Source organism: Gossypium hirsutum, chromosome A11 (genome assembly GCF_007990345.1).
Source record: "Gossypium hirsutum isolate 1008001.06 chromosome A11, Gossypium_hirsutum_v2.1, whole genome shotgun sequence".
Lineage (NCBI taxonomy): Eukaryota > Viridiplantae > Streptophyta > Magnoliopsida > Malvales > Malvaceae > Gossypium > Gossypium hirsutum.
The window spans coordinates 26,188,802-26,202,176 of NC_053434.1; the positions used below are offsets into that span (position 1 = coordinate 26,188,802).

The 13,375-nt window shown below is 31.0% G+C and overlaps 1 protein-coding gene and 1 pseudogene across 1 annotated transcript; both read right to left on the reverse strand.

The window, feature by feature from the left end:
• Nucleotides 1-8: 8 nt before the first annotated feature.
• On the reverse strand, nt 9-1,574 carry LOC121209824 (DNA-directed RNA polymerase subunit beta'-like; annotated as a pseudogene).
• Nucleotides 1,575-8,514: 6,940 nt separating this feature from the next.
• Nucleotides 8,515-11,095, reverse strand: LOC107896695 (CDK5RAP1-like protein). The gene is made up of 3 exons (XM_016821930.2): nt 10,712-11,095; nt 9,492-10,561; nt 8,515-9,236 (listed from the first exon to the last, which is right to left on the reverse strand). Exons 1-3 carry the CDS (start codon nt 10,978-10,980, stop codon nt 8,725-8,727), a joined length of 1,851 nt encoding a protein of 616 aa, XP_016677419.1. The 5' UTR covers nt 10,981-11,095; the 3' UTR covers nt 8,515-8,724.
• Nucleotides 11,096-13,375: the final 2,280 nt, after the last annotated feature.

Sequence of the window (13,375 nt, forward strand, 5' to 3'; positions counted from 1 at the left end):
ATAAGTAAACGAGCCTCCGCTTGCGCCTCTAAAGATAAAGGTACATGAACTGCCATTTGATCCCATCAAAGTCTGCATTGAATCCCTTACAAACTAATGGATGTAAACAAATAGCGCGTCCTTCCACTAAAATAGGTTGGAATGCCTGTATACCTAATCTATGCAGAGTAGGCGCTCTATTCAGCAATACAGGATGTCCCCGCATAACTTCTTGCAGTATTTCCCATACAATCGGCCCTTTTTCCCGAATTTTACTCTTAGCAACTCCTATGTTTGGAGCAAGATGTTGTCTAATTAGACCGCGAATTACAAATGTCTGGAAAAGCTCTATTGCTATTTCGCGAGGCAATCCACAGCGATGTAATGAAAGTGAGGGGCCAACAACAATGACAGAACGTCCCGAATAATCGACTCGTTTGCCAAGCAAAGTCTCGCGAAATCTTCCCTCTTTGCCTTCAATTACATCTGAAAACGACTTGTAAACCTTATTATGACCGTCCCTCATTGGTTGTCCACGGATTCCATTATCAAGAAGTGTATCCACGGCTTCTTGTACCAATTTTTCCTGACACATTACTAATTCCCCTGGCGTAGATCTACTTGTTGTTAATAGATCGGTAAGAGTATTATTTCGATAGATAACTCTTCTATAGAGTTCATTAATATCCGAACTCATTAGTTTACCCCCATCTATCTGAATGATCGGCTCAACTCGAGAGGAAGAACTGGTAATAGACATAAAACCATCCATTCTGGTTCTATATTTGTTCGAATAAAATGCTTAGCCAATTCCATGCGTCTAACCAAAAATCCTTTCTTCTTCCAATTTTTCGATCTTCCCATTCATTACCCGTGAGGCCTTCTTCTCCTAATTCTTTCCATTCTACCACCGAATAATCGATAAGAATTCGCAAATCTAGATCGGCTAATTGTTCTCGAATAGCACCTGCTCCGGTAGAAATTTCGCGACTTCGAAATGTTTCGAAACCTTGGGTAGTAAAAAAAAGTGGGATACTGTATTTCCAGGATTGAATTTCATATTCGAATGAACCTCATAATCGTAAGAAAGTAGGTTTTTTAGCGATGGGCCTAGCAAAAGAAAAATTAAGATAGGGCCCTGCGGGATCCCCCCCTCAAAATCAGACATGAGAGTTTCCTCTCATCCGGCTCAAGTAGTTACACCAAATAAAGATAAAGTAAAGGAGTTCTCGCTTTCAAATTCTAGAACCCCCCAAAAAGGTCTACTCTTTACTCAAGTTCCAAGAAACATTTCATTGATTGATTCTTCTTTTATTGATTTAGATTTTCTTAGTTCTTTATTCAATTCAAATTAGGACATAAATGAAATGTGAAATTCTTGAGTAGTCTACTTCCCCTCGAATGCTGAATCCTCTTAAATTAAAGGAGTTTCATAAGGGATTTACTTGTCTATGTACCCTTCCATTCGATCTCTTAGGTCCTGCGGTACCTCGATGATTATACCACGATGCCCTTAACTTAAAGCCTAAGCCTATATGCGATGTATAGACTCCTGCAACCATGACATATTTGTTTCCTTGAACATAATTTCATTTCTTTCTTTAGTTATTATTTGTTGATTCTCTAAATTCAATTATGCTTCAATATTCTTTCATTGTTAATTGATAATAAGGAATTAAGTGAACTTATTATTCTAGAATTTCCAAAACTAAGATTCTGTGCATTCTTAATTTCATGAAAGGTGGTTTGACTGTTATTCTTCAATTGCAATAATATGTGTTCAACTATTATAATCAATTTTTAAATTTTGATTATCTATGGCAATATTTTTGAAATCTATGTTTCGAGTATTAGGAATAATAGATTTGAGTTTTGTTATATTGTTATATGGTGGTTGTTGAAATCTAACATTTGCAACATTGTTGTCTCTCTTTGGATTTTGCCATCAAATCAAATGGACTAACCCAACTTCATTTTCTAGTTAAAAAACACGTGTCTTTGAATAATTTGATTGAGATTTTCATTTTCTGATGAGTCTTATGTAATTGTATAGACTGTGTTTAAGATTAATGATGTGTGTTTTGATTTAAATGTCTTACAATTTAGTTGTTCTGATTATTTGTTAATCTAATGTTGGTGAAATCTTGAACTATCTAATGATTTTGATAATTGAATATTAGTTTCTTTAACCTATTGCAAATGTATTAGTATGGAAGTGAAGTTAAATTGTGGATTTTTCGTTTCAATTTCCTTCGTTAACAAATATGTCTTACGTTTTTAGATATGTACAAGAACCAATTGCAAGAGTTGGGTCAAAGAGTTGCTTTAATTTGTCGTCTTCTTATTCATGCATCCGAGAAGGATCGGATCATGCTCCTTGGTTTAAAGCTACTCTCAATTTTAGTGGAGAGACTTTCGAAAGCCCTACTTCTTTCCTCTACTTTGAAATAAGTTGAACATGTTGCAATAGCTCTAAATACGCTTGCCAAGAGAGGCACTTCCAAAGCATTGACTGCTAGAATTTTGGTAAGCATTCAACTTAAATTTTATCTACTTTCGAGCTAGACTTACGTAGATGCCATTTTCCTACTCAACCAATTGTTCTACATTAGTCTTTGAGCTGGAATTTGTAGCTATTGATTATTCATTTTGGGGAAAAAAAAAGAAGCTAAACTCTTTTGAGTTTATCTCTACTGCACAAGATGAAACATGTGTCTATAAGAATTTGCTTCAAGAGACTGCTCATTAAGCTGGTTTAAATCTTCCAATGTACACAACTATTTGATCTGGACCAGGTCATTTTCCTACCTTTTCATGCATGGTTGAGCCCTGTTTCTTCCACGAGACTGAATACTCAAAGTCGACATCAACTCAAGTGTCTGTCCTGCCAAGAATGAGAACAAGAGCTCCGCTATTTTCAACTAGACCCAGGTTCGAAAGAACACACCTTGGCGGTATGCGTCCCACTTCCATGGCACCACTAGATAGAATAAGATCAATTGTACCATTAGACTAGACATTGTTTAGAAACAATGACATTGTTCAACAATGCTATTTTGTTTTCAATTAGTCTGTCTTTGATTGGCTAAAGAAAATGTACAAATTTGACGAGTTTATGAATTGAATATGCTTTCTAATTATTTCTTTTAATTTTTTTTATGTTCTTGAGAACTAATATTATTTCAAATTTGTTACCTATTGATTCGATGGTGTAGTAATTTCATTAATGAAATTATATGTTTTATCCTCCAGAAACAAGAAAATAGCTCATTACAAAATATCTTGATAAGATCCAAACATGGGACATAAGAAATTAACATCAGAATATGAAATAAGAAATTAACATTAAAATAAAAAACAAATCACTAGTAAAAATCTCATTACGGAATATCAAAGAAACGTAGCTAAAGAATACAACACTTGATTAAAGAACCTCAAATAAGGAAGTGCATAGATTCACAATCACACTGTAGAACATTCAAGTTTTTTATACATTGTAATAGTCATACTAATGATCATGTACAAAAAACATTTAGTCTAATATCAATTGCCAGTAACCACCAAATCTAGACTTTGTCGTAGCAATATAGCTTCATCATGATGTGCAACTTTCTGACTTTGAAAAAAACAATCCAGGGTTTTATCATACATTGCAACAAATACAAAAAAAAAATTTATACAAGTATAATTCCTTGATAAAAGAATAAGCATTAGTATGAAATAAACATGTGATTAACAGTTAGAATTTGGATACCCTTGATTACGTGTAAGTGGTTCCTATAATTAATTGATTAAAATGATTAAATTCACAAAAATAAATTTTAAAAGAGTTGTTTAACAAAAAAAAATTCACTTGAATATTTAATGTAAAATCAAACATACTATATATCTACAAATAAAATAAAAAATGAATATCTAACACGAATTTGGAGCTATTACACTAGTACTTTGTTGCATGCTCTTATAAGGTAAATTTGTACCACTTAAACACCAACTGTTACTTGGAGTCTTAAAAAAATAAATAGTTTCATTTATATGGAATTCTAAGAAGATATGGATATAACATAACTATCGGTTGTGGTTACCATGTTGAAAAATTACATTGAATTTTGACACAAATATACATAAATATTGTTTGTTGGCATAATGCAGACAAAAAAAAGGAGTTAATAATGTATAACAACAATAAAAAATACTTCTATGTAATATGTGACTAATTAATTTTATACTTACAAAATTGTTATAACTTAGAGTAGTAATAAGTACATCTAAGGATTCTCTAATTGCTATTGTTTTTTTTTCCTATATAAAAAATAAGATTTATTAAAATAATATAATTAAAGAAATAAATTTACCCCAAAATATAACTTTATAATCAAATTACTTACCCAACTTCTACAATTGGGATGCTTTTATTTTTTTTTCTCTAAGTGACCTTAAAGTCTAGAATTAGAGATCCCTTTCGGCTTAACGCATGGTGGATCTAAGATTGAAGAAGTTTTACTTTCACCCTATTTTACAACATTATCATCATTTATCGATAATTCTTCAATTATTGACCTTTTCACATTTTCTAAATTAAAAATAAAACAATTATTACTAATGTAAGAAAAAACATAAAGAATTCAAAATTCTTAATTATATGGATAACTTACTAGATGGAATGACTGCTCTTGCATTTATCTCATTCTCTTTGAGCTCATGATTCTTAGAGACACATAACTTTGTTAATTCTTTCTCCACTTTCATGTCTCCTTCATATAAATTCTTCTGACAAAATTGTCCTTTTTTTTATTGACTTTTTATAATCAAATCATAAGCAAATCGAATCATACGATTACAAAATACAACTTCAGCCTCAATATTATACTATTGTGAAAACTCAGCAACATTACCACCATACATATTTTTTTAGCATATTTAGTCCATCTTCGAGAGATATACTAATCAGAAATTTTCTTGACATTTTTAACACTAAGAATTCGTATAGCATGAGAGCAAAGATAGCCACAAAAATCAAACTTCTTACAAGTACAACGAATTTCCATGGTGGTTGTGTTAAAATGGACTGTTCAGACTCTTGAACTATTTTCATCCATCATTACTTCAAAAGTATAAGATGTACCATTTTGCGCAATTTCTCTCCATATCAATGGAACACTGTCAAGAAATCCTTTCTCAAAGCACCCGTATATTTCATTAGTATAAACTTTCGTTGCATTAGACAAAATACCACAATTTTTAATTGCACACGTGATTCAGCCATTTTTGTGCTGAAAATCTTTCATAGCTTCGGAAGAACGTTATCTTCCCACTAAATTCTTGAATTAAAAAACAAAATCGGTAAGAGAAGCAGTGGCTTTAGAAATACCATGAAAAATATTATTTGTAACCTCAACCATTTGAAAAGATTTAATTTGAGAAGAAAATATATCGATGCTAAAAGTAGTACTCCATTTTTCACGGTGTTTATACAAACCTTTCAACCATGAATGATCTTGAAGATTATGACCATTTATCATTTTTTCCCATCTATTCTCAAATTCTATTTCGGATTCACAACCTTGCACGCATTTATAAACAAAACATGAAAATCAACATTTCCATTGAGATTACCAAGATGTGAAGGGGCATTCCTAAAAATGTGCCATAAACATAATTTGTGACATGAATCAGGAAAAACTTCTCTTATTGCTTTGCTAATTGCATGATCTTGATCAGTCATTATAGTCTCTGGTGACTGATTACCCATTAATTGCAAGAAAGACTTGAACAACCATGCAAAGGAAGCAACAGTCTCATCTAACAAAAATGCACACCCAAACATTATTGTTTGTTGACGATGATTAATACCCACAAAGGGAGCATATATTAGGTTATATCTATTGGTACAATAAGTTGTATAAAAAACCACAACATCTCCGAAGCAATCATAATCAATTCTTGATCTACCATCTCTCCAAAAAAAGTTTGTCATTCGATTTTCTTGATCCATTTGAACTGTGTAAAAAAATATTGGATCTTCACTTGCTTTAACCTTGAAATGGTTAAGTAAACTTTGACCATCTTCAGCTTTAATAGTCATAATCTTTTGTTTGTTAATGTAATTATAACAATTTCGTTTTGTAAACCCAACATTTTTAGTTCTACCAACTTCATCTGACATGAAGGAGTAAACATCTATAGGACGTATACCAGCACTAACCATTGAATTAATGACATTAGCTTTAGCTACCAGAACTGATCGAGCTAACCTGAGTAAATGTCTTTTTGAAGGAGTTGCTAATTCATGATTATGCTCAGAAATAAAACGAGTGACTTTCCATTGGTCATCTTGTACTTTAAAGCAAATCATTGTTGAACATCCAGTTCTTGTTTCCAATTTGTTATGTTTTTTTATATCCGCGACATCTTCAAATTCTTTGAAACCTTGTTTGGAACAATAAAAATCTTCAGTGTGAATAATCTTTGTGCCAGAAAGATATCTAATTTTTTCCTTTTCGAACACTAATACCAATTCGATAGCCATAATCTGTATACAAATTATAAGCTTCACCTTCACTATTCACCACAAGTCCCTTCAAATTAGCATTATCAATTTCTATCATTTCTGTGTAAGTAAAACTTCAAGAATTTTCTTCATCCATGTCATGAAATATATATGCATCAAATTAATCATATAATTATATAGAACAATTATAGAATTTAAAAAAAATTCAAATTACTCAAGCATGAATGATGTGGTAAGGAGGATTCACAAAAAAATTTCTCGTCCACCTAGATATTGTGCAAAATTATAAAAAATAAAAAAGAGACAAAGTTATAAAAAAAAATTCTTGTTCACCCCAAACTTGAAAAATACCTTACATTTTCTTTTTGTTCCTTCACTTTCTAATCAACCAAACAAAAATTAAAGTTTCGATCACATGATCCAAACACCCAATTCCTAAATAAAACAAATTCCAAGTAAAAAGATAAAAGAAAATTTGCAACATATTTTCTGATCTAGATATAAACCAAAACTTAAAAACTATGGACAAAAACACAATATGTTTTGGTTTAGCAAACTTGAAAGTAGAGAAGTAAATATCAAAATACTTTGTTTAAATGTAAAAGTGAGAAAATAATAATAACATTATGAAAAGAAGACCCAAACAGATTGAAAGACTTAAAAGAAAAAAAGTACAGTACCAGAGATCTACATAAATAGGAATTACATCAATAAAACGACATGAAATGACCAGTAATCCAAAGCAACTAGCATTACACTACAAATTGAATTCATACAAAGGCTCTAACAAAAATTTTATTATGCACTCAAGACACAGTAAAGATACAATTTACAACATATTTGTGATTTGGGTATAATCCAAAACTTAAAAAACAAAAATCACCTCCCACTGCATCTGCATATATGCTGACAGAAATTTGAAAAGGGTTACTCTCATTTTTTTACTTCAATTTTACTTTTCTTTTTCCTAATAAATAAAAAAATAAAAAAATTATTATGAACTAAATTCAATAGCTATTTCATAGTTGAATGAAAAGACTAAAAACCATTGATTTTAATCACTAAAAATAGGAATGAACTTGATTCTGTAATCCCTCCAATTTTTTTGCTCAGCCTGTAATCCTTCCTTTGCTAATTTTAAATTGCTCAAAACCCTAAATTCTAACAATTAAGAGATGAAGAAAGGAAAAAAAATCTGGAAAATCAACAAAATCCCTAAATCTTTCTCTTCTAACAGTGAAAGACGGTGAGAGGAAGGAAAAATTCACGTAAAAAAATGAACAAAATTAAATTTGAGGTGGAAATTGTTTTGATTATTTTAATTTGAGTTGGAAAAAATTATTTATGTGGCATAAAATAATTGGTTAGGATCATATATATAAGGTGGTAAGAATGGTTCATGAAATAATTTCTCCTAACAATGTATCAAATATTTTTCATAAATATAACAAGTATTGCATAATTAAAATAAAGTTAAATTTAAATAAACTTATCTTAAGATCGAGCAACCCATTTAAGTTTTAAGGCTCTCTTGAAATTTAAAAAGTTTTGGACAAAAATATAATGACAAAAAATGGCTTAAGTAAGAAAAATAAGTCCATTTAAAATATGGTTTGAGCTCAATCTTCATTTCAATATTTTTTGGTTAGATTACACGTAAGATCATTAAACTATTAGTATGACCATTTCCTTTCCTATTTGTTTCATAGTTTAGTTTTTTTTTTCTTGAAAAAACTTTGAACATCATGAATTTACAAACAAAAATATAAATAATTTTCTTCTTTGATATCTAAGATAATCATCAAATCGATTTGAATCTAAAACATATTTTTTTACTCGTTGATAGATACTAATTCACTACACAAATGTAAAATCACCGCTTGAAAATGGTACCGCATCAAATTTAAATTTAAATTCGAAATTCCAGTAATCAATTGCAACAAAAAGTTTTAAGAATCCAATTGTATTTCCGTTTTTGTTCATATACATCGGCCAGCAGGCATCACCAATATCGAGAGTGAGAATAATAGGAAAGAAGTAAAATCCGCATTAATACTCGTAACTCACAGTTTCCTTTTAATCCTTCACATCAAATGAATAGGCTTGCTATCTCAAGCGATTAATAATCCTATAGCAGCAAATGCCAATTCCAATAGCAAAAAGCTATTCTAATTCTTGTAATTTCTAGGCATATTAAGGAAACTAGTTACAGGCGATGAAAATGGAGATGGTTTTCAACCTCTGCTACCGCAGGCAACTGCTGCTTCATCCACATTGTCGTAAAATGCGCTTAATTTAGTTATAGCAACTGCTTCGCCAAAAAGTGATGCTCTCGAAGACTTTGTTATATGGACTTCTACGTAATCACCGACAACAGGATTCCTTTTGTTATCTGTTTGCTTCTCCCGATCCAGCAAAGGATGATTAACAAATGCAACTCTATGGCCTTTATCGCTTTTGCCGATAAGCTCTTTATCTGGAGCTCTCCTGTTTGGTCCTTCAACCAACACAAGTTGGATGGTTCCAACCTGAGAATCATATCGCTGACCTGTACTCTCACGGAAAGCTTCAATCAGTTCAGTAAGCCTCCTTTGCTTGACTTCTTCCGGAACATCATCAATGTAGTTTCTATGGGCATGGGTTTTCTCCCTCATGCTGTAAGCAAACATGTATGCCATATCGTACCCAACAGCCTTTATTAGGCTTAGTGTATCTGCGTGTTCCTTCTCTGTTTCGCCACAGAAACCTGCACCAAAGGATCCAGATGATAATAAGAAGCCAATACCAGAATCTCGAGGCTAACATTCTCACATTGTGAAAATGTGTTACTACTCTAGCAGCAGTGCATATGCGGATTGTCAAATACCAACAGCACTAGTTTTTACAATATAGGATAATTGAGGTCAATCCTTCATAGTCTGTACTAAAGGTCAACTGCCTAAGTTTCATATACAAGTAAATGATCAAAATAGTGAATCCGAATAAGATAATAAAACCTTACCACATATAAAATCACTGCTTATTCCAACATCCGGAATGATTCTGCGTATCTTCTGAACAAGCTCTAAATAAGCCTCCCTACTATACCCCCGACGCATTCTTTCAAGCACTGTGGTACTCCCTGTTTGGGCAGGCAAATGTATATACTTGCAGATATTATGGCGGTCGTGCATCAGATACAGCAATTCATCTGGAAAATCTTTAGGGTGAGGGGATGTATATCTGAACCTCATCTCAGGAAACTCAGTAGAAAGTCGATCTAAGAGGTCGGCAAAACGCAAGCCCATGTTTTTCACCTTACACATGCTTTTAAAGCCATCACTCAACTCCCAATTACTTCCTGGTTCAAATTCTTTGTCACTTCCAGATGCATCATTATAACTATTCACATTCTGTCCAAGAAGTGTGACCTCCTTCACACCTTCTTCCCAGAGCTCCCCCACCTCCTTCACTATAGACTCCACAGGACGTGACCTCTCTCTACCTCTGGTAAACGGAACAATGCAAAATGAGCACATATTATTACAACCCCTCATCACAGACACGAAAGCAGTAACCAAATTCTTCGAAATCCTAACAGGGCTAATATCCGCATATGTCTCTTCAAGGGAAAGAAGAGTGTTAATCCCTTTCTGACCATAATCAACCTCTTCCAACAACCTCGGCAAGTCTCTATAAGCATCAGGCCCGCACACCACATCAACCATTTTGTCAGCATCCAGAATCTTATCCTTTAACCTTTCAGCCATACATCCTAACACCACCACTTTCGGAGGGTGCAACGACAGCGATCTTCCTATAGCTACATTATTCTTCCAACGCCTCTTTAAAAACCAAAAGTAATTAAGCCTTTGCCATACCTTTTGTTCAGCATTGTCCCTTATGGCGCAGGTATTAATAAATATAATCTCCGCACTCTCAGGAGCATCCACGGTTTCAGTATAACCAGAATTCTTCATAATTGAAAGCACAATTTCCATATCGTTTATATTCATTTGACATCCATAAGTCTCGTGATAAATTCTACCCTTTGAAGTAACTCCTGAATTCGGTGCATCACTAGATAAAACACTAAAATCAAAAGGGAAAAAAAGAATGAAATCCATCAGATATTTTAGAAAAAAAAAGTTTTAGTGTTTTTCTTTGTTTCCTCTTACTAGAGAGATCAAAACATGAAACCAAAAATAGATATTTAAAAGGAAAATGGAAAAAGGGACTTACTGGGGTTGTGGTTGAGAGGCAGTGAGGGAAGCTTGAGCGATGAAGTGATGGAGAGTGGGGGCATCGGTGTTGAGGAGGCGGTGAGATTGAGAGAGGCTTCTAGAAACATCGAGAGCGAAGCGTTTCCTGAGCGGCCGGTGAGAGAAATGGTGAGGAGGGTGGGAACGGGAAGCGAAAGGCCTTGAAGAGAAGAACTTAAGAGTGGTAAAGCAGCATCGTCGATGGATTCGAATGCAAGAGCAGCCGGGTTGAGCCAAAATGGAGGCCATTGGAACAGCTAGTTTGTGTGAAGGATAGTCTTTACCTATCCGCTATTCTGGGCACCTAGGGGAAGGATCAAAACGCAGCGTCTCAAGTATATAAGCATATACATAATTATTTCTTATGAAGTTTTTGTTTTTTAAAGGCTTAATATAACAATGGGTGACATTTTTCTTAAATTGGTTTTTAATTTTTTGGGTTAAATTTAGTATTTGAATTTGACTTTTTTTTTAATTTGGTACTTAATTTTTTTTGTTCGATTTGGTATTTGTCAAATGTTTTACAAATTATTCAATATATTAAAAATATTTTTGTACGAGGTGGCAAAAATAATCAATGTATAACCGACATGTAATAGATGATATGGTTTTTTTTGTATATGTTCAATTACTTTTAGTTTTATTTATTTATTTAATTATTTTATTAATTAAAAATAACGAATTTATTTTAATATGGGGTTTTAATTTTTTTCTTATTTAATATTAATTCGTTAAGCATAGCTCGATAAATATTTTTTTAACATGAATTTCCTCTAATACTGACATATTTTGCGTAATTTGTATAACATTTAATAAATTTAGGTTCAAATTGAATCTAAAAAAAAGTTTAGGTACCAAATTAGAAAAAAAGAATAAGCCAAGATCAGTTATCAAATTGGGCCCAAAAAAATTAGGAAAAAAGTGTCAAGTTTAAGTACTAAATTGGGCAAAAAAAGTTTAGATACCAAAATAAAAAAAGTTGTCCAGTTCAAGTATTAAATTGCAAAATTTGAAAAATTAGAATGTAACTTTTTAAAATTGGCAAGTTATATGCTTATAATTGACTATTTTACTAAAAAGGAACGCACTTTACCCCGTGTCAGTAAAAATGCACTGACATAGGCGCACTAACATAGGCGCACTTTTGCCTGTGCTCAAACTAAATTTTCAAAAAAGATTATTTTTTTAAATATTATAAAAATAAATCAAATTTTTAAAAATTTACGAGATTAAACCTTTATAAAGGCCAAAAGTGGCAGCACCATTTTTTTTATTTTAAGGTGCCACCAATTTATATGGAAATAAAACTTACAAAATAGATCTTTATATAGACCAGAAGTCTTATTTCTCTTATTTTCTTAAGTAATATGGGATGTGAGATATATGTATATATAGAGCCATGAATAGGTTTACAACTTGTTCCTAGACAATGTGCAATTCCTTTCTCTTTTAATTAACAACATAAGATTAAATGCTACACTATATTTTATAATTTTTTTACAAAATAATTTCTATTTTTTTATATTTTGTTAGGATTTTCTCGTATTATAGAATTATATTTTGAGATCCTTTAATCTTGTTGCATTTTAGAATTGTTAGCATATACAAAAAGACTATTTAAAAAAAGAATAAATTGCACATATGAAACTTGTATATGCTGTAAATGCTCTAATCTTTAAAATATTTTAAATATTTGAAGTTAATATCCATACAATTCTAATTTTTAAAATAATTTTCCATTATTTCAATATAGAAGTTATACTTTTAATTTTTATTTATTTATTTTATTTTATGTTGTAAATGTTTGATTAATAAATAAATGGTGAGTATTTAGTACTCAAATAGTATATATATATTTTTAAAAAAATTGATATCTCTTTTTTAAAATATTTTACTATACTCATTATTTTTTTAATCCTAATTTTAATTTAATTTTCATCATCTAATGCTGATAAATTTATTTTAGATGCATTTTGGCTAAATAGATAATTTATTTAAACATAATATATAATTATGTTAAATAAGTTTTTTTATAGAAATATATAAAATACATAAAATATAATAATTATTTTTCATGTTCCTATATCTAGATTAAATTACATTAGTAGTCACTTAACTATGATTTTTTAGCTATCGAGTTATAAAAAGTTACAAAATGATCACTCAACTATTAGTAATTTTTTAAATATTTATTTTTTAATATTTTATTGTACTCATTTTATATTTTATAATTTTTTTTACTTATAGAGTTTAAAATTTTTATTTATAATGTAATAAAAGTTAACTTTTCATAAAAAAATTAAACTCTATAAGTAAAAAAAAAATATAAAATATAGTTTAGCATTTAATTTTATGTTGTTAGTTAAAAGAGGAATGAATTTCACATTGTCTAGGAACTGGTTGCAGACTTATTCATGAGTCTATATATACATATATCTCACATCCTACATTGCTTAAGAAAATAAGAAAAATGAGACTTTGGATCTATATAAAGATCTTGTAAGTTTTATTTCTACATTAATTGGTGGCACAAAAAGAAATGGTGTTGCCACTTTGAGTATTTATAAATACTTATTCTCGTAAATTTTCAAAAAATAGATCTATTTTTATAATATTTTAAAAAATAATTTTTTTTGAAAATTTA

Bases quoted from the DNA above. Each gene is read 5' to 3' on its own strand.
- LOC107896695 (XM_016821930.2), bottom strand. From the start codon at position 10,980: ATGGCCTCCATTTTGGCTCAACCCGGCTGCTCTTGCATTCGAATCCAT. The intron at 10,562-10,711 runs GTAAGTCCCTTT...TTTTGATTTTAG, and splicing joins GCCTCTCAACCACAACCCCA to TGTTTTATCTAGTGATGCAC. The intron at 9,237-9,491 runs GTAAGGTTTTAT...CCTTTGGTGCAG, and splicing joins AAGCAGTGATTTTATATGTG to GTTTCTGTGGCGAAACAGAG.